The sequence below is a fragment of the Pan paniscus genome, chromosome 10, assembly GCF_029289425.2.
Source record: "Pan paniscus chromosome 10, NHGRI_mPanPan1-v2.0_pri, whole genome shotgun sequence".
NCBI classification, from domain to species: Eukaryota; Metazoa; Chordata; class Mammalia; order Primates; family Hominidae; genus Pan; species Pan paniscus.
Genome location: NC_073259.2, coordinates 116,829,106 through 116,854,787, shown reverse-complemented (window position 1 = coordinate 116,854,787; position 25,682 = coordinate 116,829,106). Strand labels below are relative to the sequence as shown.

Below are 25,682 nucleotides of genomic sequence, written 5' to 3'. Positions count from 1 at the left end.
GGGTGACAGAGCGAGACTCCGTCTAAAAACAAAAACAAAACTGATAGTAATTTCCCAACGTTGTCAAGTATCCAACCTTCCAACTTAGACTCTAATACTTAACTCCATTAGTCTCTTGGAGTTGCCATTTTTAGTGGATTATCTGCCACAAGGTTTGAGCTTCAACCTGGTGCTTACTGAGAAATTGGTTAATTCCAGCCAACCTTTTCCCTCCTCCATGGGGGAAGTGATGCAGGAGCAGAGGCTGGTTCAGTGGAAGGGTGGCCCTGCAGCCTGGTCTCCACTTCCACCCTTGCCCTGCTGCTGACTTTGTTGCCTCTGGCTTCACCTGCCCATCTCACAGGACAGCCGTGGTTCTCAAGTGGGGGCACTTGGGGTCCTGACAGATGCATTCAAGTATACAGCCAGTTTATTATTATTAACAGCATGTTGTAATGCAAACAAAACTGGGCAGTTGCATCTGTCGACCTCCATAAAGCATTCCAAATCAAATACTAATTATGGATTTCCCCCACTTCCCTGCCTACCACAAAGCAAATACCCATAAAGACAGATGAGATAAAACCCTGGGCCAGGTGCGGTGGCTCACGCTTATAATCCCAGCACTTTTGGAGTCCAAGGCAGGCAGATCATCTGAGGTCAGGAGTTCGAGACCAGCATGACCAACATGGTGAAACCCTGTCTCTACTAAAAATACAAAATTAGCTGGGCATGGTGCCGCATGCCTATAATCCCAGCACTTTGAGAGGCCGAGGCGGGCAGATCATCTGAGGTCAGGAGTTTGAGACCAGTCTGACCAACATGGTGAAACCACATCTCTACTAAAAATATAAAATTAGCTGGGTGTGGTGGTGCATGCCTGTAATCCCAGCTACTCAGGAGGCTGAGGCAGGAGAATTGCTTGAACCTGGGAGGCAGAGGTTGCAGTGAGACAAGATCACGCAATTGCACTCCACCCTGGGCAACAAGAGCGAAACTTCATTTAAAAAAAAAAAAAAACTGGAAGCCATGGCAGGGCCTTTAAGCAGGTGGGTGATGAGCCCCCTCTGGCTGTGGTCTACAGGCAGGCTGCTGGGTTAAGAGGGGAAGTTGGGAGGCTGGGATCACAGTGGCTCAGAGGATGGGGCAAGGACATAAGGAGGTGTTGAGAGACAGAGCTGGCGGGGTGTAGTCGCTCACACCTGTAATCCTAGCACTTTGGGAGGCCGAGGCAGGAGGAACACTTGAGCCCAGGAGTTCGAGACCAGCCTGGGCAACATAGTAGGACCTTGTCTCTTATCTGTTTGAAAAAGAGAGAGAGACAGAGCCCTGTTGCCCTCCTGCCTTGTCCTGCCCTCCAGCCTACAGTCCTGTGCAGGCGGGGTGGGGTAGGGGGGTGCCCTCCTCCTCCTCCCTGCTTCGCTTCTGGACCTGCATGCTGCTCTCTCTGGCTGGTCAACACCTGCTTGTCCCAGAAGCCTCAGCTGAAGTGTCAGTTCCTCTGGGCAGCCTTCCCTCCGCGGAGACTTAGAACTTGTCCCTCTCTCCCCTGGGACTCTTCACACAGCTTTCTAGTCCATTCCCAGGACCACTGGGTACCTATCAGTTGGCCTGTAAGGAAGTGAAGGGTGGGGACACAGAGGCGTGTGTCACGTTCACTTAGATCCTCACTGACCAAAAGGTAGGAGGGTTTCCTTAGGAAACAACGTAAACTTGTTTTCTATTGGGGTATAAAATCCACCTCAGGCCGGTGGTTATTCACGATCAAGTGGGCTCCAGGAGGTCTGTCTGTCAGTACTAAGTGAAATGAGAGCCTCCCCTCCAGGCCTGGCCCCCAGTCCCGCCTCGTACCCCTTTCCCTGCCCACCCTCATGTTTTTGGTCTTTGGCTCATGACTGCACCGTCTCACCATGCTCTTGTCCCCTTCCTTGCAGCATGATGCTATATTTGGGATCCTTAACAAAGTGAAGCCTTCCTATAAATCCTGTGCCGACTGCATGTACCCTACAGCCAGCGGGGCTCCTGAGGCCTCCAGGGAGCGATGTGAGGACCCCAATGCTCCCGCCATCTGCACCCAGCCAGCCTTCCTACCCCACATCACGTCCTCCCCTGTGGCCCACTTGGCCAGCAGGTCCCGTGTTCCGGAGAAGCCAGCCTCTGGCCCAACCGAACCTCCCCCGTTCCTACCACCAGCAGGCTCCAGGAGGGCAGACACCAGTGGCCCTGGGGCTGGAGCTGCCCTAGAGCCACCAGCCAGCCTTTTGGAACCTTCCAGAGAGACCCCAAAAGTCCTGCCAAAGTCCCTCCTTTTGAAGAATTCTCACTGTGATAAGAACCCTCCCAGCACAGAAGTGGTAATAAAGGAAGAATTGTCACCCAAGAAAGATATGAAGCCAGCCAAGGACCTGAGGCTTCTGTTCAGTAATGAATCTGAGAAGCCGACAACCAACAGCTACCTGATGCAGCACCAGGAGTCCATCATTCAGCTGCAGAAGGCAGGCTTGGTCCGCAAGCACACCAAAGAGCTGGAGCGGCTGAAGAGCGTGCCTGCAGACCCAGCACCTCCCTCCAGGGATGGCCCTGCTGGCAGGCTGGAGGCCAGCATCCCCGAGGAGAGCCAGGATCTAGCCGTGCTCCATGAGCTGGGCCCCCTGGTTATGCCCAGCCAGGCCGGGAGTGATGAGAAGTCAGAGGCCGTCCCCGCTTCATTGGAAGGAGGCTCACTGAAGAGCCCCCCTCCTTTCCTCTACCGCCTGGACCACACCAGTAGTTTCTCAAAAGACTTTCTGAAGACCATCTGCTACACCCCCACCTCCTCTTCCATGAGCTCCAACCTGACCCGGAGCTCCAGCAGCGATAGCATCCACAGCGTCCGTGGGAAGCCCGGGCTGGTGAAGCAGCGGACGCAGGAGATTGAGACCCGGCTCCGGCTGGCGGGCCTCACCGTCTCTTCCCCACTGAAGCGCTCACACTCTCTTGCCAAGCTCGGGAGTCTCAACTTCTCGACAGAAGACCTGTCCAGTGAGGCTGACCCGTCCACCGTCGCTGACTCCCAGGACACCACGTTGAGTGAATCTTCCTTCTTGCATGAGCCCCAGGCAACCCCGAGGGACCCAGCTGCAACCTCCAAACCATCAGGGAAACCCGCCCCAGAAAACTTAAAGAGCCCTTCGTGGATGAGCAAAAGCTGACACGCCTTTTGCTGCGTCAGGCTGGGCGGATATTTTCATATGATCCCTCCCTCACTTTCACTGTGGATTTGGATCGACCCCTTACATCTTGATTTCCCTTAAACGAGTGAAGTCATCCTAACTTTTCCCCTACTCTTGCCATAGAGAGGAGGAGAAGAAACTAACCAACATGCAGCACAAGAAGGGGAGCTTTCAGTTGTGTGGCCTGGGAGAACCAGGAGCCGCCGGCCAGGCGACACAAAACTCCGCTCCCACCGTGTCTTCAAGAAGAACTGTTTTAGGAAGAACGTGCACACATAGGCGCACGCATCCAGACTGTTCCCTTCGCATCCTGCAGAAGAGTCCTGGTGGTGGCAGCCTCACCGTGGCACACGTTCTAGCTCATTCTGGGCCTGGCAGAAAACTCTCGGATGGCAACATTAAGTCCTACCTCTGTTCTCGCTGTGCTTTTTATTTTTAAAACACACGAATGACCAAGGCTTGTTCCAGGGAATGATGCTCTGTCTGAAAGCGTTTTTCCAAAAAAAGAATTTTTCGTTTTGTGTTTTGGTTGGGACCCCAGATGTGTCAAGACTTTTAACCCGACAGCCCCAAGCACTGCTGGGTAAAGTCATCAGATGAGTAGTCCCACGCTGTTGTTGAGCTGACTCTGTGCCCGAATGGTGGTGCAGGCGCCCTGTCCTGGTTGTGTTGTTACGTGTTTGACCAGCACAGGGGTCCAGTGGGGAAAATGTATGGGTTGTTCTCAGTTGTTGCTAATGCTGAAGTTTAAATCTCAAGGGGAAGGGCCCACCTGCATTGTTGAGCGTCTGCTGCTGAAACACATGATTGTGTTTAGGTTTGAAATTGCTCAAGTGTCTGGCTCAGGTGGTGGTTCTGAGACACATCGTCCTGCTGAGAGCCCAGATGCTTAGGTCCACTAGGGCCCATCTAGGGAAGGGAAAGGAGATTTCAGCGGCTTCCCCGAAAGGAACGGGACTGTGGGGATGCTTCCCGGATGTCTACAGTTGCCCCTTCCTGCAGTGAGATTACTGCTTCCTGTTTCCCTCCAGCTCTTCCCAGCAGCAGTGATGGAGTATAAGAGGGATCTGTAGTCGCTGCCTGGCTCTGTGGGCGGCCCCTTTAAGACTCAGGTGAGCTCAGCCAGTCCCGCTGCGCCAGGCTTGAATCAAAGGTGTCAGCAAGCTAGATGTCAAAACATTTCGAGAAAGAGGCAGCTTGCAGAAAAGCAGAAAGGTTGAATTCAGGGGTCAGCAAACTATGGCATGTGGCCCCGTGAGCTAGGAATGGTTTTTCCTCTTTCCTTTAAGACAGGGCCTAGCTCTGTCACCTAGGCTGGAGTACAGTAGTGCAATCATGACTCACTGCAGCATCAACCTCCCTGGCTCAAGCAATGGCTTTTACCTTTTTAAGGAGTTGTAAAAAAAAGAAATAATATGTGACAGAATTCATGTGGCCCACAAAGCCTGAGGTACTTACTGTCAGGCCCTTTGTAGAAAAAGTTGCTGACTCCTGGTTTGATTTGCCACACAGGGCTGCTCATGGCCCTGTAGGAAGAAACTGGGTAAATTTGAAGCCCTCTGCCTCTCTGACACCTAAGGCCAGACCCTTCCCACCTCCCGACCACAAGCTTTGCCAGCCCCGCACTAGCCTCACCTGTGCAGGATGGAGTAGGTTGCGTACATGGGGGAAGGCAGGTGAACACAGTTGGCTGAAGCTCTTCCACAATTCCATCTTGCCCTCAGCTGGGTCCGCCAGATTAACTCAGTGAAACCAGAAAGCCTTCAAGGACCAGCTGAATTCTGAAAGTGAGTGAGTGAGCCATCATCTTACATTGGCCAGAACTGTGCTCCCCAAAGCTATTCTAGAAAGCACCCCAGGAGGGGTCTGCAGGAACAAGGCTAGTTCATATTTTACCTAGTGAGCACAGTTTTTGCAAAAATCCTCCCTCCAGGACTTTGTCTCCTTGGAGTGATTTTTAAAAATACATACTTTATAGGAAGCTGTTTTCCCACTAGTGTCAATTAAAATCACCTTAAAAGGTGATTATCCACTTATTCCTAAACCCCTGTGGGCTGTTCCCCCTTTCCCTCAGCCAACAAAAGCATAGCCTCAAAAAATATCAAGTTCGGTATGTTTTGCCAAATCAAATTTCATGTGGTAGATCAATTTTTGTGTCAAAATAATCTTTTAAATTTAGTGATGACAGGCTTTCATTGGTTTTTTAACCACGTCTATGTATGAGAATGATATATTTTTGAAAACTTTAATTTTGAAAGCCATAATTTTTCTTATCTAAAGAGTTGGGGGGTGGGGTGTGGAATCTGGAGAGTACAAGTTGGTCTTTGGCTTCTGGCAAACTTACCCATTCATTTTCGGAAGCACAGCTAGCATATCAACATCCAGACGAGAGCGCTGGTCCCGTCCTCAGAGCAGAGTGAAGCATTCTGGACTTGATGCTTAATAGCCTGGCCTGGAGAAAAGGGTAAGGTTTATTTTTGGAAACCCAGATCAGTTGCATGTAAACAGATGGCACATGGCTATTTAAAATGCTCTATGATGGGGCCGGGCGCGGTGGCTCACGCCTGTAATCCTAGCATTTTGGGAGGCCGAGGCAGGCAGATCATCTGAGGTCAGGAGTTCTAGACCAGCCTGGCCAACATGTTGAAACCCCGTCTCTACTAAAAATACAAAAACTTAGCTGGGTGTGGTAGTGCGTGCCTGTAATCCTAGCTACTTAGGAGGCTGAGGCAGGAGAATCGCTTGAACCTGGGTGGCGGAGGTTGCAATGAGCCGAGATCGCGCCACTGCACTCCAGCCTGGGTGCAATGAAACTGGGAGTGAAACTCCGTCTCAAAAAAATAAAATGCTGTATGAACAAGATGAGCATTCTGTCAGGTGTCGGGACACCTGGGCAAAGACGAATTCATGCTGTCTGTGAAAAGGAAGTTTGCACTGTAACATATGCCATAGCTTGGCCCTTGCTTTGTATGCAACCTTAGCTGATGGGGAAAATTCCAAACATAAGTGGCACAGGGAAGAGGCAGGCGGAGGAGGCAGGGGTCTGTGCTGTGCAAGTCACTGTTTTTTTATGACTATCATTTTCATTGAATGCATTTGTTGAATTGGGACAAAAGGAACATTTTCTAAATCAGCTTGACACTCTTTATAAAAAACAGCTGAATCTTATCTTCTGCCTCACATTAATTCATGTGGCATGCCAAAAGTTAGACTGAACTTTTCTACATCTTCACCTTGCATTGATACAGGAAAGTCTTCTCTTTAAGTCTTGCTAAGTATAAGGGGGATAGTGGTCACGGGAAGAGGAGAACCGGGCTGCTCTCGGATGGTAATTGACAATGCTGATTTCCATTTCTTTGTCTTATGGCTACTTCCGAGCCTTCTAGCAAGGTCCCTGGTTGCACGTATTTCCTAAGAGCAGAGTTTATTTCTCTTTACATTCCCTGCTTCCTTGCTCTCCATGCAGGGACCCCAGCCAACCTCTGGGCTGTTGAATAGCTCTCTGCTGGGTGGCAAGCCCTTCTCCTTGGCACCCTGTTGCTTAAGCATACAGATTGCTCACCAGGTGCACACAGACAGCTGTACTGTCCAAGCCCATTCTGCTCCACCCTGTCCTCTTCAGCTAAAGAGCATTCCAGTAATCTAAAGCCCTTTTCCCCTGGAGAAGTCCAGAGTTTGCAGCAGTGTGGAGCTGAGCTTGAACAGAACAGACCCTCAGCACGGCCCTGGACTAATGCACTCTTATCTGAGGGCAGTCCATTCTAGAAGGTTGATGAATTTCCCCACCACTCTCCTGGGGACCTTTTCTCTCTAGTGGGAACAAATGCTACATAATTTAGTCAAGATCCTATTAAGTCACCTCACCTGAAGCATCTGGAGAGGGAGTTGCCTTCCATTGGTGGGAAATTGTTGGTGCCAGAATACATTTTGCCCAAAACTCTTCTCATTGGCTGGCCACCTAGCAGGGCTCCTCTAAACACGCAACTCAGCGAGGGGACCCCCTTCACCTCTGGCAAGAGAGCTGGGTAGATCAGAAACTTGGTGACACCTGGCTAGCACAGAGCAGGCTCACTTGTCTTGGTCCCACTACCCAGATTCCTGCAGACATTGCAGACCAAATGAAGGTTGTTGAATGACCCCTGTCCCCAGCCACTTGTTTTGTTATCATCTGCTCTGCAGTGGAATGCCTGTGTGTTTGAGTTCACTCTGCATCTGTATATTTGAGTATAGAAACGGAGTCAAGTGGTCATGGGCATCCAGACACACTGTGTCACCTGAGCCACAGAGCAAATCACCTTAATGATCTGGAATGAAACTGTGACCAGTGCCGCCCTGGGTGGTTCTGGAGAGACTGCCGTCTTCTTGTTTGGCCATAGGTGCTGGGGCCCTGGCTTCAGTCACTGTCTCAGACAAGAGTCCCGATAAGCAGATCACCAGTCCTCCACTGTCCTTCCTGTCGGCCTTGCTGCATGAGAAGATAGCTGCTTCCTCCCTCTTTTCCTACACTGTAATTATTGTTTTACAATTGAGTGCCTTAATAATAGTTTACAAATACTATGTATTTATGCAAAACTGTTAAAGTCTCATCTGTTGTGATTGGATACTTGGTCTTGTCAGTAGTGGTCAGCATTGGGATGTGAGCTTGTCCTACTCCATACGTGTTTATCCTGCTATGCAGTTTTACATTGTGTGTTCACATCTATTCCAAGGAGCCTTGCTAGAAACAACACTGGCAGTTCCTGCAGGCCAGGCAGGCATTGGCCCATGCTGTGTCCCATAGGAGCCAATGAAAGAACGTAGCTTGGTCTGCTAGCCAGCTGTGGGGTGGCGCAGGCCAGGCAGCCTCTGCACCAGAGTCCAGCACCTGCCCATTCCCCAGTCACACAATCATACTCTTCTTTCATAGAGATTTTATTACCACCTAGGCCACCCTAGTTTTCCTCTCTGTTAGTGTCCTGAGCTCTTTTGCAACAAAATGTAGGTACAGACCAATCCCTGTCCCTTCCCCAATCAGGAGCTCCACACCATGAGTTGTTTGGTTTTCCAGAAGCTGCCAGTGGGTTCCCGTGAACTGCGTTAAGATATCGATGATTTTTTTTTATTATATTGTTTTTCTTCTTGTTTTTTTAAATAATATATTTAAAGGCAGTATCTTTTGTACTGTGAATTTGCAGTAGAAGATGCAGAATGCACTTTTTTTTTTACTTCTGTTGGTGTGTATTGTATATGGTGTGTGTGCTTCTTGTGATGAAAATAAACTTTTTCTTTATAAATTCCTGATGACTGAGTTTATATAAAAGGAAACTGCTTCCTCAGCCCTTGCCAAAACAGTCTGATACATTGTCATCATCATCGTCATTGACATGGCCAGTCTTTATTGAGCATCTATTACATGCTCAGTTCTTTGCTAGAAAACCTGGACAAGTTACACCAAAGAAAGGACCACAGGAGGAAATGATAGTTCCTCCCGGAACTAGTCTGTTTTCTTTCTAATTTTGTCAGTAAGCAAGAACAGGCCCACCTGTGGGTGGTCCTTTGTGTTCCAAAAAAAAAAAAAAGTTACCCACCAGGAAAGGATTTGGACTTTGGGTGGGTTCTCTTCCCATACAAGTAGGAAATGTAAAGCCAGAGGTGTGCACTAGAGAACATCTATCCTGCTCCCACCAGCCCTGGTGGGAGAGGGAGGACCCTGGAGGCTAAGTACTGCTGATTTCCAAGGTGCATGCTCATGTCCCAGTCCACTGCACACCAGGCAGCTTTTGGTGGCTCTTCTCCCTTGGACACTCAGGAGGCAGAGCTGCTTCCATTTTTTTTTTTAATTTTTTTTTTTTTTTTGAGACTGGGTCTGGCTCTCTTGCTCAGGCTGGAGTTCAGTGGTGCCATCATAGCTCACTGCAACCTCGACTTCCTAGGCTAAAGTGATCCCGCCTCAAGCAATCCTCCCACCTCAGCCTCCCCAGTAGCTGGGACTACAGGCGTGCACCACCTTGCCCCGCTAATTTTTACAATTTATTATAGACATGAAGTCTCGCTTTGCTGCCCAGGCTGGTCTTTAATTCCTGTCTTCAAGTGATCCTCCCACCTTGGCCTCCCAAAGTGCTGGGATTACAGGTGTGAGCCACCTCAACTTCCATCTTAAAATTCTGCCTCCTTAGAGTTCTTTGCTTTCTGCTGTGTAGTCAGGGAGGAGTCACATTCACTCAGTCTCCTCTGTCTGGATGCGATACATCATTTCTACTTGCTTTCCAGTGGGCAGGGCCCAGTCACAGGGTCCCAATGCAACAGCCAGGGAGACTGGGAAATGTATGGGGCACATGTATTTGGTGAGCACTGACTGCCACAAGTACCTGGGTGTGACCCCTAAATTCCAGTGCCTGCAGAGCCAGGAAGTATTTTGTTCAGTTCATCTGGACTTGCTCTGTCTCTCAGCTGGACTCAAAAGACTGATGAATAAACCAGAATGCAAGTTTATTACTTTGCCAAAAGAATTATAATCATCAAGCAGACCAGATTGCTCACATGCTGATTAGCACATTTAGTCCTGCTAGGTAAGTCTTTCTTTTTTTGAGACAGCCTGGAGTGCAGTGGCAGTCATGGCTCACTGAAGTGTTGATCTCCTGGGCTCCAGCAATCCTGCCTCAGCCTCCCAAGTAGCTGGGACCAGAGCCACACACTGCTGCACCCAGCTAAATTTATTTATTTATTTATTTAAAAGATAGAGTCTCACTATGTTGCCCAGACTGGTCTTGAACTCCTGGTTTGTGATGATCCTCCTGCCTCAGCCTCCCAAAGTGTTGAGATTATAGGCATGAACCACTGTGCCCAGCCCCTTCTAGGTAAATCTCTATGGGGTGCCAAATTTTGGTTAAGAATTGCTTATTGAATATTAAAAGTTTAGTGGGATGCTTCTTTTTTTTTTTTTTTTTGAGATGGAGTTTAGCTTTTGTTGCCCAGACTGGAGTGCAATGGCGTGATCTCAGCTCACCGCAACCTCTGCCTCCTGGGTTCAAGTGATTTTCCTGCCTCAGCCTCCCGAGTAGCTGGGAATACAGGCATGTGCCACCACGCCTGGCTAATTTTGTATTTTTAATCGAAATGGGGTTTCTCCATGTTGGTCAGGCTGTTCTCAAACTCCCAACCTCAGGTAATCCACCCGCCTTGGCCTCCCAAAGTGCTGGGATTATAGGCATGAGCCACCGTGCCAAGCCACAGGATGCTTCTAATAGTGTTATCAAGCTATAATGCAGCCCTCTCTGTAAAATGTTTTAAAAACAAATCACAGAGGGTCATGGTTCAAGACACTGTTCTCTGGCAAGGTTGAAGATAGCTAACAAATTCTCTTTGGGTTCCAGCCATGAATGGGGTGGGATGGGCCCCAGCAATCTGTATGTTTCTGAGATTCCCTGGGAATTCTGATGGCCAAGTTTAGAAACCATCAAAATGAGAATATGATGCAACTGAGTAGGCTCACGCTTTGCTAATTACATTGCACACATGCTTTTTCGAGACAACACCCACACTACCCTAACAATGTGTGTTCATAAAACTCATCCGATACTTATTTGTTCAAGGCCCTAGGACAATATTCCTGTAATGGGCTGCTTTTGCCCTGATTTCCTCCTCAGAGTAACCATCTCGCGGTTGGGCACGATCCCAGATCACACCTACAGTGGAGGTGGTTTTGCTGGGGAGGATCCGCATGCTTGTTTGTGTTTATGCCTGGGGAACCCCCTCTTGGCAAGATGTTCGGGAGAGGCTCCAAAGGCAGCACGGAGGACGGCTTGGAACTTAGGGGGATTCACTTTATGGTAAAGAAGCCCTTTCTAAAGGAGAGCTCCACCCAGGAAACACCACCCACCCACGCATCCTTGCCTCCTAAAACCAGGTTATGTTTATCACATACCTTCTATGTGCTTTACATAAAGAATCCCCTGGAATCCTCCAAACTGGGCATTGTGGTCTGTGATGCATATCTCAAAAGAGGTGAGAGGGTTGGGCACGGTGGCTCACGCCTGTAATCCCAGCACTTTGGGAGGCCAAGGCAGGTGGATCACTTGAGGTCAGAAGCTCAAGACCAGCCTGGCTCACATGGTGAAACGCCGTCTCAACTAAAAATACAAAAATTAGCCGGGCATGATGGCAGGCGCCTGTAATCCCAGCTACTCGGGAGGCTGAGGCAGGAGAATCGCTTGAACCCAGGAGGTGGAGGTTGCTGTGAGCCAAGATTGCACCACTGCACTCCAGCCTGGGTGACAGAGTGAGACTGTCTCAAAAAAAAAAAAAAAAAAAAAAAGGTAGAGGAGAGTCCTTTTTCTAACTTTCTTGAACTCTTTGGACTACCTTGGGATCCTTCTATTAACTGCCTTGTTGGCATTATTCTCAGTTTATGAAAAAACAGGCCCACAGAGTGGAAGTAATTTGCCTACAGGTACATCTAAAAATTGATGAAGCCAGATAGGAACTGCTCCCTCATCATCTGAAACCCTTCCCAGAGCTGTCTCTCCCACCCCAGAAGTAGAAAGAAGCCAGACAAAGATGCATCTTGATCTCCCTTGTGGTTTCAGCAAGGAAGCAGATGAGTTGGAGACGAAGCCCCCAGCCCCTGGGAAATTGGACCCACTTCTTGCTCCAAAGGCTATTGGGGTGACACAAGGTGTGTTTCTCTCCCGTAGATCATATTCACCATATTTTGCCTTTAAATGGAAATTGTGCATCCTGAAGTACCTTGTTAAGAGTCCATTTTCAACCTGAAATTCCTTTTTTTTGTAAACCACTTCAGCAAATACAGTGTGGCATTTACATTAGCAACCTCCCAGCCTAGGAGAGGATGCTCCAGCATCCGACTCTAAAAGACAAATTTGTCTGGGCATGGTGGCTAACGCCTGTTATCCCAACACCTTGAGAGGCCGAGGCAGGCAGATTGCTTGAGACCAGGAGTTCAAGACCAGCCCAGGTAACATGGTGAACCCCCATCTCTACCAATAATACAAAAATTAGCCTGGCATGGTGGTGTGCCAGTGGTCCCAGCTACTTGAGTAGCTGAGGTGAAGGATCTCCTGAGTCTGGGAGGCAGAGGTTGCAGTGAGCCGAGATCGAACCACTGCACTCCAGCCTACGCAACAGAGCAAGACCGTGTCTCAAAAACAAATAAAAATAAAAGATTTTAAAAAGACAAATTATCCCACAAATGGTACATTGTGGTGGTGGTGGTGGTAGACCTCCCTCTTGCTCTTGAAATTGGATCAGAACAAACTGACAATGCTACCTACTTCATGGGGTCATTGGTGAATTCACTGATAATGCATGCAAATCCCCTTCTGCCTGGCACACTACCTAATAAATAAATGGTGGTTGTTATTGTTGGAATTGGAGGATATATTGAGCATTTCCTAGTTGCAAGGGTTTCACATGTATTACCAAGTTAATCCTCACCGCAGATATGATTCTGTTTTACAGAGGAAGCAGTGGATGCTCAGAGAGGTTAGGTAACGTGGGTCAGGGACACACAGCCAGGAAGGGGCAGAGGCTGGGAGTGCCTGACTCCAAATTCATGCAATTTCTACCCCACCATCTTCTCCCCAAGGAAAATAGTCCCTAATGCATGTGTGCAATGCTTAGAGGGCAGTAGATGCTCAACAGATGCTGAGAGAGTGAGGGAGTAAATGAGATATGCCATGAAAAGGAGCCCCTGTGGACTTAATGCGTGCGTTTGTTTAACTTGTGGGCAAGTACTTATAGACAGGTGCAAACAATAAATCTCCTTTTGCAACTGAGAACTTGTTGTTCAGTATGAGTTTTGATACTTATAAGAAAGGCTATTATGATACCTGAGACAGTTAACTAAGGGAGGGCGTATTGATAGCCATAAGTGTTAGTTGCAGGCTGGGCACAGTGGCTCATGCCTGCAGTCCTCTCACTTTGAGAGGCTGAGGTGGGAGGATTGCTTGAAGCCAGGAGTTCAAGACCAGCCTGGGCAAGAAAGCAACACCCCATCTCCACAAAACTTTAAAAGTTAGCTGGGTGTGGGGGCATGTGCCTATAGTTGTAGCTACTCTAAAAGGGAGGCTGAGGCAGGAGGATTGCTTGAGCCCAGGAGTTGGAGACTGCAGTGAGCTTTGATGGCACCACTGTACTCCAGCCTAGTCAACAAAGTAAAACCTGTCTCTTAAAAAAAAAAAAAAAAAAAAGGTTCTAGGACTGTAGAATCATTAGCTTAAAAGCATAGGATTTGAGGGAAAACCTCAGTTATATTAATTTCGTATTCCAATTTCATGTTGACTTGATTTTTTATAAAGATCTTTTTTAAAAAGGAGCCCCTGCTTCATTTGCCAAAGCTTGGAACGTTTGGGGACACCCATGACTGGCTAAACCAAGTTCCACTGGGGCTGGAGCCATGTCTCAGTCACTTCTGAGACTGGCAAGGGCCTGGCATATTGGGACTGAACCCCAGGTCGATGCTAGGCATTTGCTGTGAATCAAAGAATCCTGAGTTTTTCAGAGTCCAGAAGAATCTGAAAGGTCAACCAAGCCAAGCCCTTTATAACATCCACTCATTCTGGCATTCCTCTCTGGTTCATGGAGCCCCTGCTGTGGGCCAGGCACTGAGGAAGAGAAGAGGCAGTCTATGTCATCCCGGGGATCCTGACAGAAAACCCTCTGTGAAAGAAAGAAAACTCACCACCTGCTAACAGCAATGGGTTAGACAGGGAGGATTCAAGGCTTATTTTGTTCCTTCTTTTGTCTGTCTTCCAAAATCTCTGCAACAGAATTATGTTACTTTTTTTTCTTTTTTTTGAGATGGAGTCTCGCTCTATTGCCCAGGCTGGAGTGCAATGGTGTGATCTCGGCTCACTGCAACCTCCGCCTCCCGGGTTCAAGCAATTCTCCTACCTCAGCCTCCCGAGTAGCTGGAATAACAGGCATGCACTACCACACCTGGCTAATTTTTGTATTTTTAGTAGAGATGGGGTTTTGTCATGTTGGCCAGGCTGGTCTCAAACTCCTGACCTCAGGTGATCCACCTGCCTTGGCCTCCCAAAGTGCTGGGATTACAGGTGTGAGCCACCACATCCGGCTTTTTTTTTTTTTTTAGACAGAGTCTCTCTCTGTCACCCAGGCTGTAGTGCAGTAGCCCAATCTTGGCTCACTGCAACCTCTGCCTCCTGAGCTCCAGTGATTCGCCTGCCTTAGCTTCCCGAGTAGCTGGGACTACAGGCACATGCCACCATGCCTGGCTAACTTTTCGTATTTTCAGTAGAGATGGGGTTTCACCATGTTGGCCAGGCTGGTGTCGAACTCCTGACCTCAAGTGATCTGCCCGTGTCGGCCTCAGGATTATGTTACTTTTATAATTTAAAAAATGTGGCTGGACACGGTGGCTCACGCCTGTAATCCCAGCACTTTAGGAGGCCGAGGCGGGTGGATCACGAGGTCAGGAGATGGAGACCATCCTGGCCAACATGGTGAAACCCCCGTCTCTACTAAAAATACAAAAAATTATCTGGGCGTGGTGGCAGGTGCCTGTAGTCCCAGCTACTCGGGAGGCTGAGGCAGGAGAATGGCGTGAACCTGGGAGGCGGAGCTTGCAATGAGCCGAGATTGCGCTGCTGCACTCCAGTCTGGGCAACAGAGCGAGACTCCGTCTCAAACAAAAAACAAAACAAAACAAAAGCTTATAAAAAATGTGGCTGGGCGAGGTGGCTCATGCCTATAATCCCAGCACTTTGGGAGGCCGAGGTGGGCGGATCACGAGGTCAGGAGTTCGAGACTAGCCTGGCCAACATGATGAAACCCCGCCTCTATTAAAAATACAAAAATCAGCCAGGTGTGGGGGCAGGCACCTGTAATCCCGGCTACTCAGGAGGCTGAGGCAGGAGAATTGCTTGAACTCAGGAGGTGGAGGTTGCAGTGAGCCGAGATTGTTCCACTGCACTCCAGCCTGGGTGATAGAGCAAGACTCCATCTTGGAAAAAAAAAAAAAAAAAAGGAAAGATTTAATAAAAGAATTTTTTTTTAAATTGAGCTAAAATTTGCTCTCTAAGCTCCCAGGCCCGTGGCTCTAGAAACTCAGTAGAGCATTTTTGTGGAAGGCTCTTTCCTTCCCTCCCTTTGATGGGGTTGCATTGGTCCCCAGGAACAGAGTACTTTTGGATCGCTGTAGCTCTCGGGTGCCAGGCAGGGGCTTACTGTCTTGGGCTGTCAGCTGCTCTAGGTTGCTTGTGCCCACCCTTCTGAGTGTCTGAGGGTGGCAAGGGAACTGCGTGCTGTGACAATGGAAGTACAGTGCCCAGGGCTGGCTTCAGGGCAGTTGCATAAATTTGCGAAGACCTTGCACTTGGTTTTCATGTTCTGCTGTCACCATCTTGAAATTTCTCATCATTCTTAAACAAGAGCGTGGCCTTTTTCTTTTGCACTGGGTCTAGTAAATTATGTAGCCAGTCCTGGCAGCATTACCATTCGATCAAGGGTTTTGGAGCAAGACAGTCCTGGGTCCCAGTTGCAGCTCCTTAATTTACACATTCAGCTACTTGGGACAAGTGACTGAATCTCTCTCCACCTCAGTTTCCCCATTTGGAAAACAGGAATAACCTCCTAGTGGTATTATAAAGACTAGCACTGTTGGTCTTTCCCTCTCGAAGTCCCCTCTCTCTCGCTAGAGAGAGCTGTTTTCCTTTCTTTTGCCTATTAAACCTCCGCTCCCAAACTCTTCATGTGTGTCCATGGCCTAAATTTTCCTGGTGCGAGATGACGAACCCCAGGTATTTACCCCAGACAACATAGCAGCTTCATAATGGGGACCTTGTCCGGATACCAAGGTACAACGTTCATCAAAACGGTGAGTAGAGGAGCGGACTCCACCTCTGACCTTTCATCTCAGGGCTCTCAGTCTCCATTTTAGAACCAAGTCAAATCAATAATGGGTATCCATCAGCCAGTTAAAAACACGGTTAGTGTGGCTGCCATTCTTAAAGACTCGGACGTCAGTCTTACTGGGGAGAACATGGAGAATCCTCCAGCACCCGTGGTTTGCTGGACGTGTTTGAACCAGCATCCTTTCATGGAGAACTTAGCCGTCACGTGGGGCTGGGAGAGGTTTTGGAGCAACTGAGGATTTCTGGCTGGGGCTACCCCCGGTGTTATCCAAAGGCTTCTAGACTGACCCAGGCCTCCAACTGCCCAACGGGGTTTTGGCAACAGGATCTCCAACTTTGCGTTTTGTTTGTTTGAGACAGAATTGCTTGAACCCGGGAGGTGGAGGCTGCAGTGAGCTGAGATCACGCCTCTGCACTCCAGCCTGGGCGACAGAGCAAGGATCTCCTGTCCTCTCTGTGTATGCAATGTGCGGGAAGTTTACAGTTCAGGGAAGTAATCTTGTTCCCTATGTAAATCAGACACCGCCTCCTCAAACCTGACTATAAAATCCAGTGCATCCTCCGCTGGTGGCTCTTTTCCTCTTAGAAGTCTCCCCTCTCTCACTAGAGAGACAGAGCAGTTTTCCTTTCTCTTTCTTTTTCTTTTGCCTATTAAACCTTCGCTCCTTAAAAAAAACAGGGTAGCACTGTGTAATTAACACAAAGTAAATGCCCCTGAATCTTTATATTCTTTGTTTATAGAAAGTATTTAGCATAAGTAGCACAAAGTAATCCCTCAATGAGTAGTTGCTATAATCGTGGGGAAGACAGGCCGGCCCCCACAGGCCAGGCCTTGCTGACAGGTGGTTTCTCGTCCTACCTGGCAACTCCCTTAGCATCTCCTGGAAGAGCCAATGGATGCAAACCCGAGCTCATTGAAGGAGGCGCTCAGCTAGGATTTGCACTATGTCCTCCCACTCCCCTGCCACTGACCCCAAGAGGACATGAGGTCTGCCTCTCTCCAGACAACAAACACCATTTGTCCTCGACCTGGACCTGACCAGTCTTTCCCAACAGGCCTTCAGGGAGGGGAAAGGCATGGGCGGCCTGTGCGCGTGGGCTTGTCCCTGCTGTGATCCAAGTTACATCCTGTTCTGGCGTTGCTATGGCACAGCCAAAAACATCTGCCACAACAGACAGCTGGGACTGGCGGTTGGCAGCAGGGCTTGGATGGGCTGGGCACCAGAGGCTGGGCTGGAAAGGGTGCAAGACTGAGCAAGGCCAGGAGCTGGGCAGTGATCTGGGACAATGCCCCGATACCACCAAACACACGCATACACACACACGTGTGCATACACACATATACACACATATACACACGCACGTGCGCATACACACATGCACACACGCACGTGCGCATACACACACACGCATGCATACACACACATGCACGTGCGCATACACATACACAGATACACACAGACATGCACGTGCACATACACACACGTACACATACACACACATGCACATGTGCATACACATACACACATGCACATACATGCATACACACATAGGCACGTGCACATAAACATACACACATACACATGCACGTGCACATACGCATACACGCATACATGCACGCATACATACACACATGCATACACACACACGCACACATGCTCTATTTAGGAGGCAAGTTGGACTTCTAGGACAAGAGTTCCTAATTCTTCCTAGGAAAGGTTTCTAATTCTGCCTTTTTTTCCTGAAGTTCCTGAGAGAAGACCTCAAGTGCATAGCCCTAGAGGGACTGGGCCCTCTGAAATTCTTGCCCTCATCTAGGTCCCAGCCAGGCCCACAGAATCGCCCAAGGCCCTATCCTGCTCCCAAAATGGAATTCGCTTTCCCTGTTGTTGTTATTGCTGGTGTTTTTCCTGATTAGTAAAACACAGTGATTGTAACAAAATCACATGATGCAGAGGAGTGATAACAGCTGTGCTTATGTGGCATGAGCCAGCTGCTGTGCCACATACCTCTCATTAACAAAATATACGTAGAAAGTGTTTAGAACAGCCCCTGGCCCTGGTAAGTGCTCTACACCATACCCGTAATCCCAGCACTTTGGGAGGTTGGGCAGGTGGATTGCTCGAGCTCAAAAGTTCGTGACCGGTCTGGGCAACATGGTGAAACCCTGTCTCTACAAAAAATACAAAAATTAGCCAGGTGCAGTGGTGAGCACCTGTAGTCCTAGCTACTCAGGAGGCTCAGGTGGGAGGATCACTTGGGCCCAGGACATTGAGGCCACAATGAGCCATGATTGTGCCACTGCACTCCAGCCTGGGTGATACAGTGAGAGACCCTGTTTCAATCAATCAATCAATTAATCAATAAAGTAATTGTCAGGATGATCTGATTTTCTATGACAAGTTAGTGATACAGGTATTAATAACACAATATCTAAAAGAGGAAGTGAGGCTTGGAGAGGTGACATCACCTGCCTAAGTTCACATGATGAGTGTCCTACCTGGATTTGAACTCAGGTTACACCAATGCTAAAGCTCTAAGCTCAGAATCTCCCCCCTCCCCCACCCTTTATGCGGCTGTCCTTAGTTCTTGAACACCTGTTGCTCCTTTCTCTCCCCCAGCCACAGCCCTGACCTCATTCCTGCTGAAGGCCCCAGGGGCCTGGCTGAGGTCACAGTTTTGGCCACAGATCCACAGAGGCGACACCCTGTCTGAAGCCACTGGGGATTCTTTTCACTAGTTTGTCCTGTATTCCTGGGCTCTGAGGGTCTTGGGAACTCTCTGCCTGTCCTCTCCCAAAGCATGGACTTTGGGATATCACCCCTCTTCTCTCCCTGCCCACTTTCTGTGCCCTGTGGTAGGGGCTCACTGGGATTATAACAGTAATCATGAATGACAGAATTTTTTTTTTTTTTTTGAGATGGAGTCTTGCTCTGTCGCCCAGGGTGGAGTGCAGTGGTGCAGTCTTTGCTCACTGCAACCTCCGCCTCCCGGGTTCAAGCGATTCTCCTGCCTCAGCCTCCTGAGTAGCTGGGACTACAGACACGTGCCACCACACCCGGCTAATTTTTGTATTTTTAATAGAGACAGAGTTTCACCATATTGGTCAGGCTGGTCTTGAACTCTTCACCTCGTGATCCACCTGCCTCGACCTCCCAAAGTGCTGGGATTACAGGCATGAGCCACCGTGCCCAGCCATTTCCTTTTTTAACAGACGGTTTTGCTCTGTCACCCAGGCTGGAGTGCAGTGGCACGATCACAGCTTACTGCAGCCTTGAACTCCTGGGCTCAAGCGATCCTCCCTCCTCAGCCTCCTGAGTAACTAGAACCACAGGCATGTGCCACCACACACAGCTCATTTTTATTATTATTATTTATAGAGATGAGGGTCCCCTATGTTGCCCAGGCTGGTCTTGAGCTTCTGGGCTCCAGTGATCCATCTGCCTTGGCCTCCCAAAGTGGTAGGATTTACAGATGTGAGCCACTGCACCGGGCATGGATGACATTTCTTGAGCCACACTGGACCAAGTGAGCCTTATTATTACTAATTTTCAGATGAAAAAACTCAGAAGTTAAATGTCTTACCTAGATGGCCCAGACAGAATTCCAGAGCTGCCTCTTCCAGGAAGCTATTCCTGACAGCCCCTCCCCTAAATGCTGAAGAGATAACTATTTAGTATGAGCACCCCATGGATATGCCCAGGACTGTGAGCTCCCTGAGGGCAGGGGCTGGGTCAGGTTGATTGCTGTCTGCCCTATACCTGATATAATAAGTGCTCAATAAATACTTGTTGAATGACTGACTGACTGACTGAAGGAATGATAGGGCTGATCTCTTTTCTCCTCTTGGGTCCTGAGAAGTTTGGGGAATCAGGCAAGTCTGAGTTTGAATCTTTGCTCTGCCACTTCCTGGCTGTGTAGTCTTGGCCCAGTTACCTAACCTCTCTGAGCCTCTGTTTCCCTCTCTGCAAAATAGGGGTACAGTCTGTGGGAGGGTTGGAGAGGACCTACAACGACTGGCACATAGTAGGTACTCTATGAACAGCCCTGTAGAGAGACAGTTCAGGTCCTCCCTGGAGTCAGCCTGTCTGGGGTTCAAACCTCAGCTCCAACACTGACCGAGTTGTATGACCTCGGACAAATCACTTTTCCTCTCTGGACCTCGTCTTCCAAATACTTCACTTGGGGATAATATTAGCACCAATTACTTGGCTGTAGTAAGAACTAAAGGAGGCAGTCCGCATAGTAAATCCTCCATCAACACGGGCTTCTGTGACTTAGGGTGAGCTCCTGGAGGACAGACAGGTGTCCCATTTTTTCCACCCCACCCCAGAACCTTGCTCAGTGCCAAGCACATAGTAGGGGCACAGATTGCTGAAGGAACTGAGTCTCCATTTCTGTGGCTACTGGGTGCAGACCCGGAGAGCCAGGGCAGGTTTCCAGAATGCCCTCCCCCAACAGGCCGACTCTCCCGTTGTTTGTCCATCTCATCTCCCAGCTAGCTGGAGGCAGAGCAGCAGCCCAGCCCTGGCCTTCAGTGCCCAGCCTGGTGGGGGCCAGCAGCAGCTGCTCCTCCAGGGGAGCGCCTCCTGATGGAGGCTGGAAGGAAGGGAGGGCTGGGGAGGTGGAAGCCCCTCCAAAGTTAGCCCAAGGCCCCCAGGGGAACATGCCCAGCCCTGGCCTTCTGTGCCCAGCCTGGTGGGGGCCAGCGGCAGCTGCTCCTCCAGGGGAGTGCCTCCCGATGGAGGTTGGAAGGAAGGGAGGGCTGGGGAGGTGGAAGCCCCTCCAAAGTTAGCCCAAGGCCCCCCAGGGGAACATGCTACTCAGAAAGGAGAGCTGGGGTTCAAGTCTACCAACCCTACTTATAGCTGTATGACCGTAGACGCCTCGCTCCACCTCTTTGAGCCTTGCTTCCTGTACCGTGGGGCTGGTGGCCTCATAGGGTTGTTAGGAAGCAGGTGAAGCATGAAGCATACAGTAAGTGCTCCATAAATGTACCGGTCATTGCTGCCCCTCTGACTTGTTGCAGTATAGCACCTGTCTTCTACAGATGGGGAAACTGAGGCCCAGAGAGAGGCAGTTACTTGTCCAAGGTCACAGAGCCTGTCTCTTGCTGGTTCCAGCTTCGGCCTTAGCCATTCTCCCTGCTCAACCCAAAGCTCAGCAGGGATGGGCTCCTGGGTGGACCAGGCAGGGGGTTCCCTCGGGCTGAGGGGGCAGGAAGGTAGGGGTGGAGGAAGGGTTCAACAAAAACAGCCCCAGCTGGGGGCTGTGGCTCATGCCTGTAATCCCAGCACTGTGGAAGGCCGAGGCAGGCGGATCACTTGAGGTCAGGAGTTTGAGACCAGCCTGGCCAACATGGTGAAACCCCCTCTCTACTAGAAATCCAAAAAATGTCCGGGCATGCAACACACCTATAATTCCAGCTACTCAGGAAGCTGAGGGAGGAGAATCACTTGAACTTGGGAGGCAGAGACTGCAGTGAGCCGAGATCACGCCGCTGCACAGCTCCACTGCACTCCAACCTGGGTGACAGAGCGAGACCCTGTTTCAAAACAAAACAAAACCAGAAACAGCCCCTTTGCTGCAGGCCTCCGGGATGCCAAACACTTTGGTTGTTTTCTTATTAATCCCGAAAACACTATTAAAATGGTATTATTCTTAGCATTCCCATTTTACAGATGAGAAAACTGAGGTTCAGAGAGTTGCCTAAGCACACAATGGGAAGAAGGAGGCTCTTGACCCCAGCCCCAGATCTGTCTGTTGAATGAAGGAAGAGATAGTGTCCCATTCAGGGGTGCACAGCGAGCTCTGTGGTTTGGTGAGTTCAGTCTGTCTCCCCGACCCCCAGATGACAGGTGAGAGGAGGACACAATGCCAGCAGCTCCTGGGCTTGGGATGTCATAGAAACTTCCAAAGAAAGGGGAAGAGAAAGCCCAGTCACCCTCGCCCCACCCCCACAGGTCGCAGAAGCGGCTCAGGGATGGCAAATGGGCGTGGAGGTGGCCTCCGCAGCCCCAGGGAGCAGGGCAGGGACGCTCTGAGCCAGATGGGGGTGCCAGGCGCTGCCTCCAGCGACCACGCCCACAAGGTGCTCTGCTGCCTGCCGGACCTCTGCGCAAGTGCCTTCGGGCCGATGCAGACGTCCACTGCGCCACTTCCCCCGGGCTCCGGGGACCCCCTCCATCCGCCCGGCCTAGCCCTGGAGGCGCGACGCCCCGTCGTGTACCGTTTGGAGGAGGTGGCGCGCTGCCTGCACCTCCTGGAGCTCTCCAGCTCCGAGGGTCCCGGCTGCAGGCCCGGAGTGTCTGCCGGCCTCCAGGTGCACAGGCTCCAGAGCGCCCCGCAGGGGACTCCGGGAGGCGCCTCTGCCTCCGATTCCCCTAGAGGGGACCGGCCAGTCCCAAGGTCCAACAGGAAGAAGGCAGAAAACCCCATCCGAAAAGGTGAGCGCCTTTCGGGGGCTTTCTTCCCTCCATTGGACCCACAGATTCTAGGCACAGTTATCCCGGGGGGCATCCGTGGGTCTGCATTCTCAGTATTGCTGTCCACTTGCCCTGTGGTTTCTGGCAAACTCCTGGCCCTCTCTGACCCTCAGTTTCTTTATCTCTGTCACCAGAGATAAAGAGATTGGACTTTGGTTTTTCACTCTTAAAACTGAAGACAAGACCTCATTTCTGTGGGAGGAGGGCTCCACCTGTGGGATTATAAGGACAGCATCTGGGCCATACAAATCTTTTCCCTTTCCCTAAAAAAACTAGCTACGGAGCTACTTCTAGGGTTACAATATCTAACTCTTACAAGAATCCTCCCCGGGAAATGCTGTTACTCCATTTTATTGAAATGAAAACTGAGGCCGGGCACGATGGCTCACACCTGTAATCCCAGCACTTTGGGAGGCCGAGGTGGGCGGATCACTTGAGGTTGGGAGTTTGTGATCAGCCTGGCCAACATGGTAAAACCCCGTCTCTACTAAAAATACAAACATTAGCCAGGCGTGGTGGAAGGCACCTGTAATTCCAGCTACTCTGCAGGCTGAGGCAGGAGAATCGCGTGAACCCAGGAGGTGGAAGTTGCAGTGTGCCGAGATCTTGCCATTGCACTCCAGCCTGGGAGACAGAACAAGACTCTTGTCTCAAAAACAACAACAACAACAACAACAACAAAAAAAAACTGAGCTTATAGTGAGTGGGTTCAAGTTGCAGAAATGGGATTTGAACCTCCACCCTCCTTCCAGGCCTGTCTGACTTCAAAGCCCCGTGCTTTTTTCCGCTAATAATGCAGATTGTCTCCATGAAAGCCACACAGGCTGGATTCTCAGCAGAAATGGCCAGGGGTTCTAGCTCTTGTCGGTGCCACCCATCAGCTCTCTGAGGCCACTGCCCTGAAGGATCTTTGGCGATCCCTGGGGAACACCTCTCAGCTGATGTGGACAGGGCATCACTGGTACAGCCTCATGCCATGACCCAAAGCTTCCAAATGGAACGGAGGAGGGCCCCCATCACAGAAGTCCAACAGGGACCCCTGGATTGGGCGTGAAAGAGTGAGAAGAAATGGGGGTTGTGTGGGGAATTGGGTGTGGGAGTGTTCCTACCAGACTGATGGGCGAGGCCAGGTGCGGTGGCTCATGCCTGTAATCCCAGCACTTTGGGAGGCAGAGGTGGGCGGATCACAAGGTCAAGAGATGGAGACCATCCTGGCCACAATGTGAAACCCATCTCTACTAAAAATAGGAAAAAAAAAAAAATTAGCTGGGCGTGGTGGTGCAAGCCTGTAGTCCTAGCTACTTGGGAGGCTGAGGCAGGAGAATCACTTGGACCCGGGAGGCAGAGGTTGCAGTGAGCCGAGATCACACCACTGCACTCCAGCCTGGTGACAGAGCAAGACTCCATCTCAAAAAAAAAAAAAAAAAAAAAAAGAAGAACTGGTGGGCCAGGTGTGGTGGCTCACCTCACACCTGTATCCCAGCACTTTGGGAGGCCGAGGCAGGCGGATCACTTGAGGTTCAGGAGTTCGAGACCAGCCTGGCCAACATGGGGAAACCCCATCTCTACTAAAAGTACAAAAATTAGCCAGGCGTGGTGGCAGGTGTCTGTAATCCCAGCTACTCATGAGGCTGAGGCATGAGAATTGCTTGAACCCAGGAGGTGGAGGTTGCAGTGAGCTGAGATCGCGCCACTGCACTCTAGCCTGGGAGACAGAGTGAGACTCAGTCTCAAAAAAAAAAAAAAAAAAAAAGAACTGGTGCAAAGGCCCGGAGGTAGAGGTGAACGCCCTGGCTTCCACAAACTCTAAGCAACCAGTGTCACAGGTGGAGAGCCAGCTGGGGCAGTGGGTGGGACGCAGACCATGCCAGGCCTTGTAGGTCATTGGACTTGACCCTGAGGGCTCTGGGGAGCCAAGGAGGGGCTGCAAACTGCAAAGGGTGTGGTCAGCTTTTCCCTCTAGAGCTGCACTGTCCCATATGGCAGCTGCTAGTTAAATAAATTTAAATAAAACGAAAATAATTTAAATAAATTAAATATTAAAACAGTTAATTAAATAAATTAATTTAAATAAAACTAAATGAGAAATTCTGTTCCCTTGTCACACGTGCCCTGTTTTAAGTGCTCAATGGCTACTTGTGGCTACCCTATTGGACAGCACAGATAGAGAACATTTCCAGCATTGCAGAAAGTTCTGTAGACAGCACAGTGCTAGCGTTCACGCAGGGTTCTGGGTGGGAAGTGTTTTGTGGAGGAGACCAGTAAGGATGGGTTCTAAGGATTCAGGGAGAGATGTACGTGCCCAGTGCCTTGCATGGTCCCTAGAACACAGTAGGTGCACAATGAAAGGCCACTGAATGGATGAATGGCCTGGATCAGAGTGGGATGGTGGGATGGAGGTGAGAGGATGATGGCAAGAGAACTTCAGAAGGCTAAATTTGTTGTTGTTGTTGTTGTTTGTTTTTTGGGACGGAGTCTTGCTCTGTTGCCAGGCTGGAGTGCAGTGGCGCGATCTCAGCTCACTGCAACCTCTGCCTCCCGGGTTTAAGCGATTCTCCTGCCTCAGCCTCCCGAGTAGCTGGGACTACAGGCATGCACCACCACACACAGCTAATTTTTGTATTTTTAGTAGAGATGAGGTTTCACCATGTTGGCCAGGATGGTCTCGATCTCTTGACCTCGTGATCCGCCCACCTCGGCCTCCCAAAGTGCTGGGATTACAGGCATGAGCCACCACACCCGACCTAAATTGATGGGCCTTGGTGACTGGTGAAGGATGAGGGAAGCATCTCGGTCTGGCTTGGGCAGCTGAGTGGACAGTGGGGTGTTTCCTGAAATGGGAACCCAGGAGGGAAGTCAGGTGTCAGGACGGGGATAAGCTCCCACCTGAGGGGCCTGTGGAACTGCCACATGGAGATGGCCACTGGCTGCTCGGCCCTGGAGGTGTGGGCCCAGCAGATTTGGGAATGCATGGGCCTGCCCAGGAGAGAATGAAATGGCAAGAAGAAGGGGCGGGGGAGGGCCCTGGGGACACGAACATTGGAGAGGTGGCCAGAGGGAGAAAGAATGAAGGCAGCAGAGAGCAGTGCCGTGTCAGGGTCACCAGGCAGGCCTGCAAACCCGGACTAGGAGGC

At 50.1% G+C, this 25,682-nt stretch overlaps 1 protein-coding gene and 1 non-coding gene across 5 annotated transcripts in view; both read left to right on the top strand.

Moving 5' to 3' along the window:
• SSH1 (slingshot protein phosphatase 1) overlaps positions 1-8,467 on the top strand; it is a 75,156-nt gene extending 66,689 nt beyond the window's left edge. For all 4 annotated transcript variants that reach the window (XM_034934417.3, XM_063593629.1, XM_034934419.2 and 1 more), the window contains one exon: positions 1,914-8,467. In XM_034934417.3, the coding sequence (XP_034790308.1) occupies positions 1,914-3,170 (1,257 nt within the window). In that variant the 3' untranslated portion in view covers positions 3,171-8,467. The remainder of the gene's footprint in view (positions 1-1,913) is intronic.
• A 4,415-nt stretch (positions 8,468-12,882) lies between these two features.
• Positions 12,883-13,011, top strand: LOC112436810 (small nucleolar RNA SNORA40). Its single transcript, XR_003025500.1, has one exon. It is a non-coding gene; the product is annotated as a small nucleolar RNA SNORA40 (small nucleolar RNA).
• Positions 13,012-25,682: the final 12,671 nt, after the last annotated feature.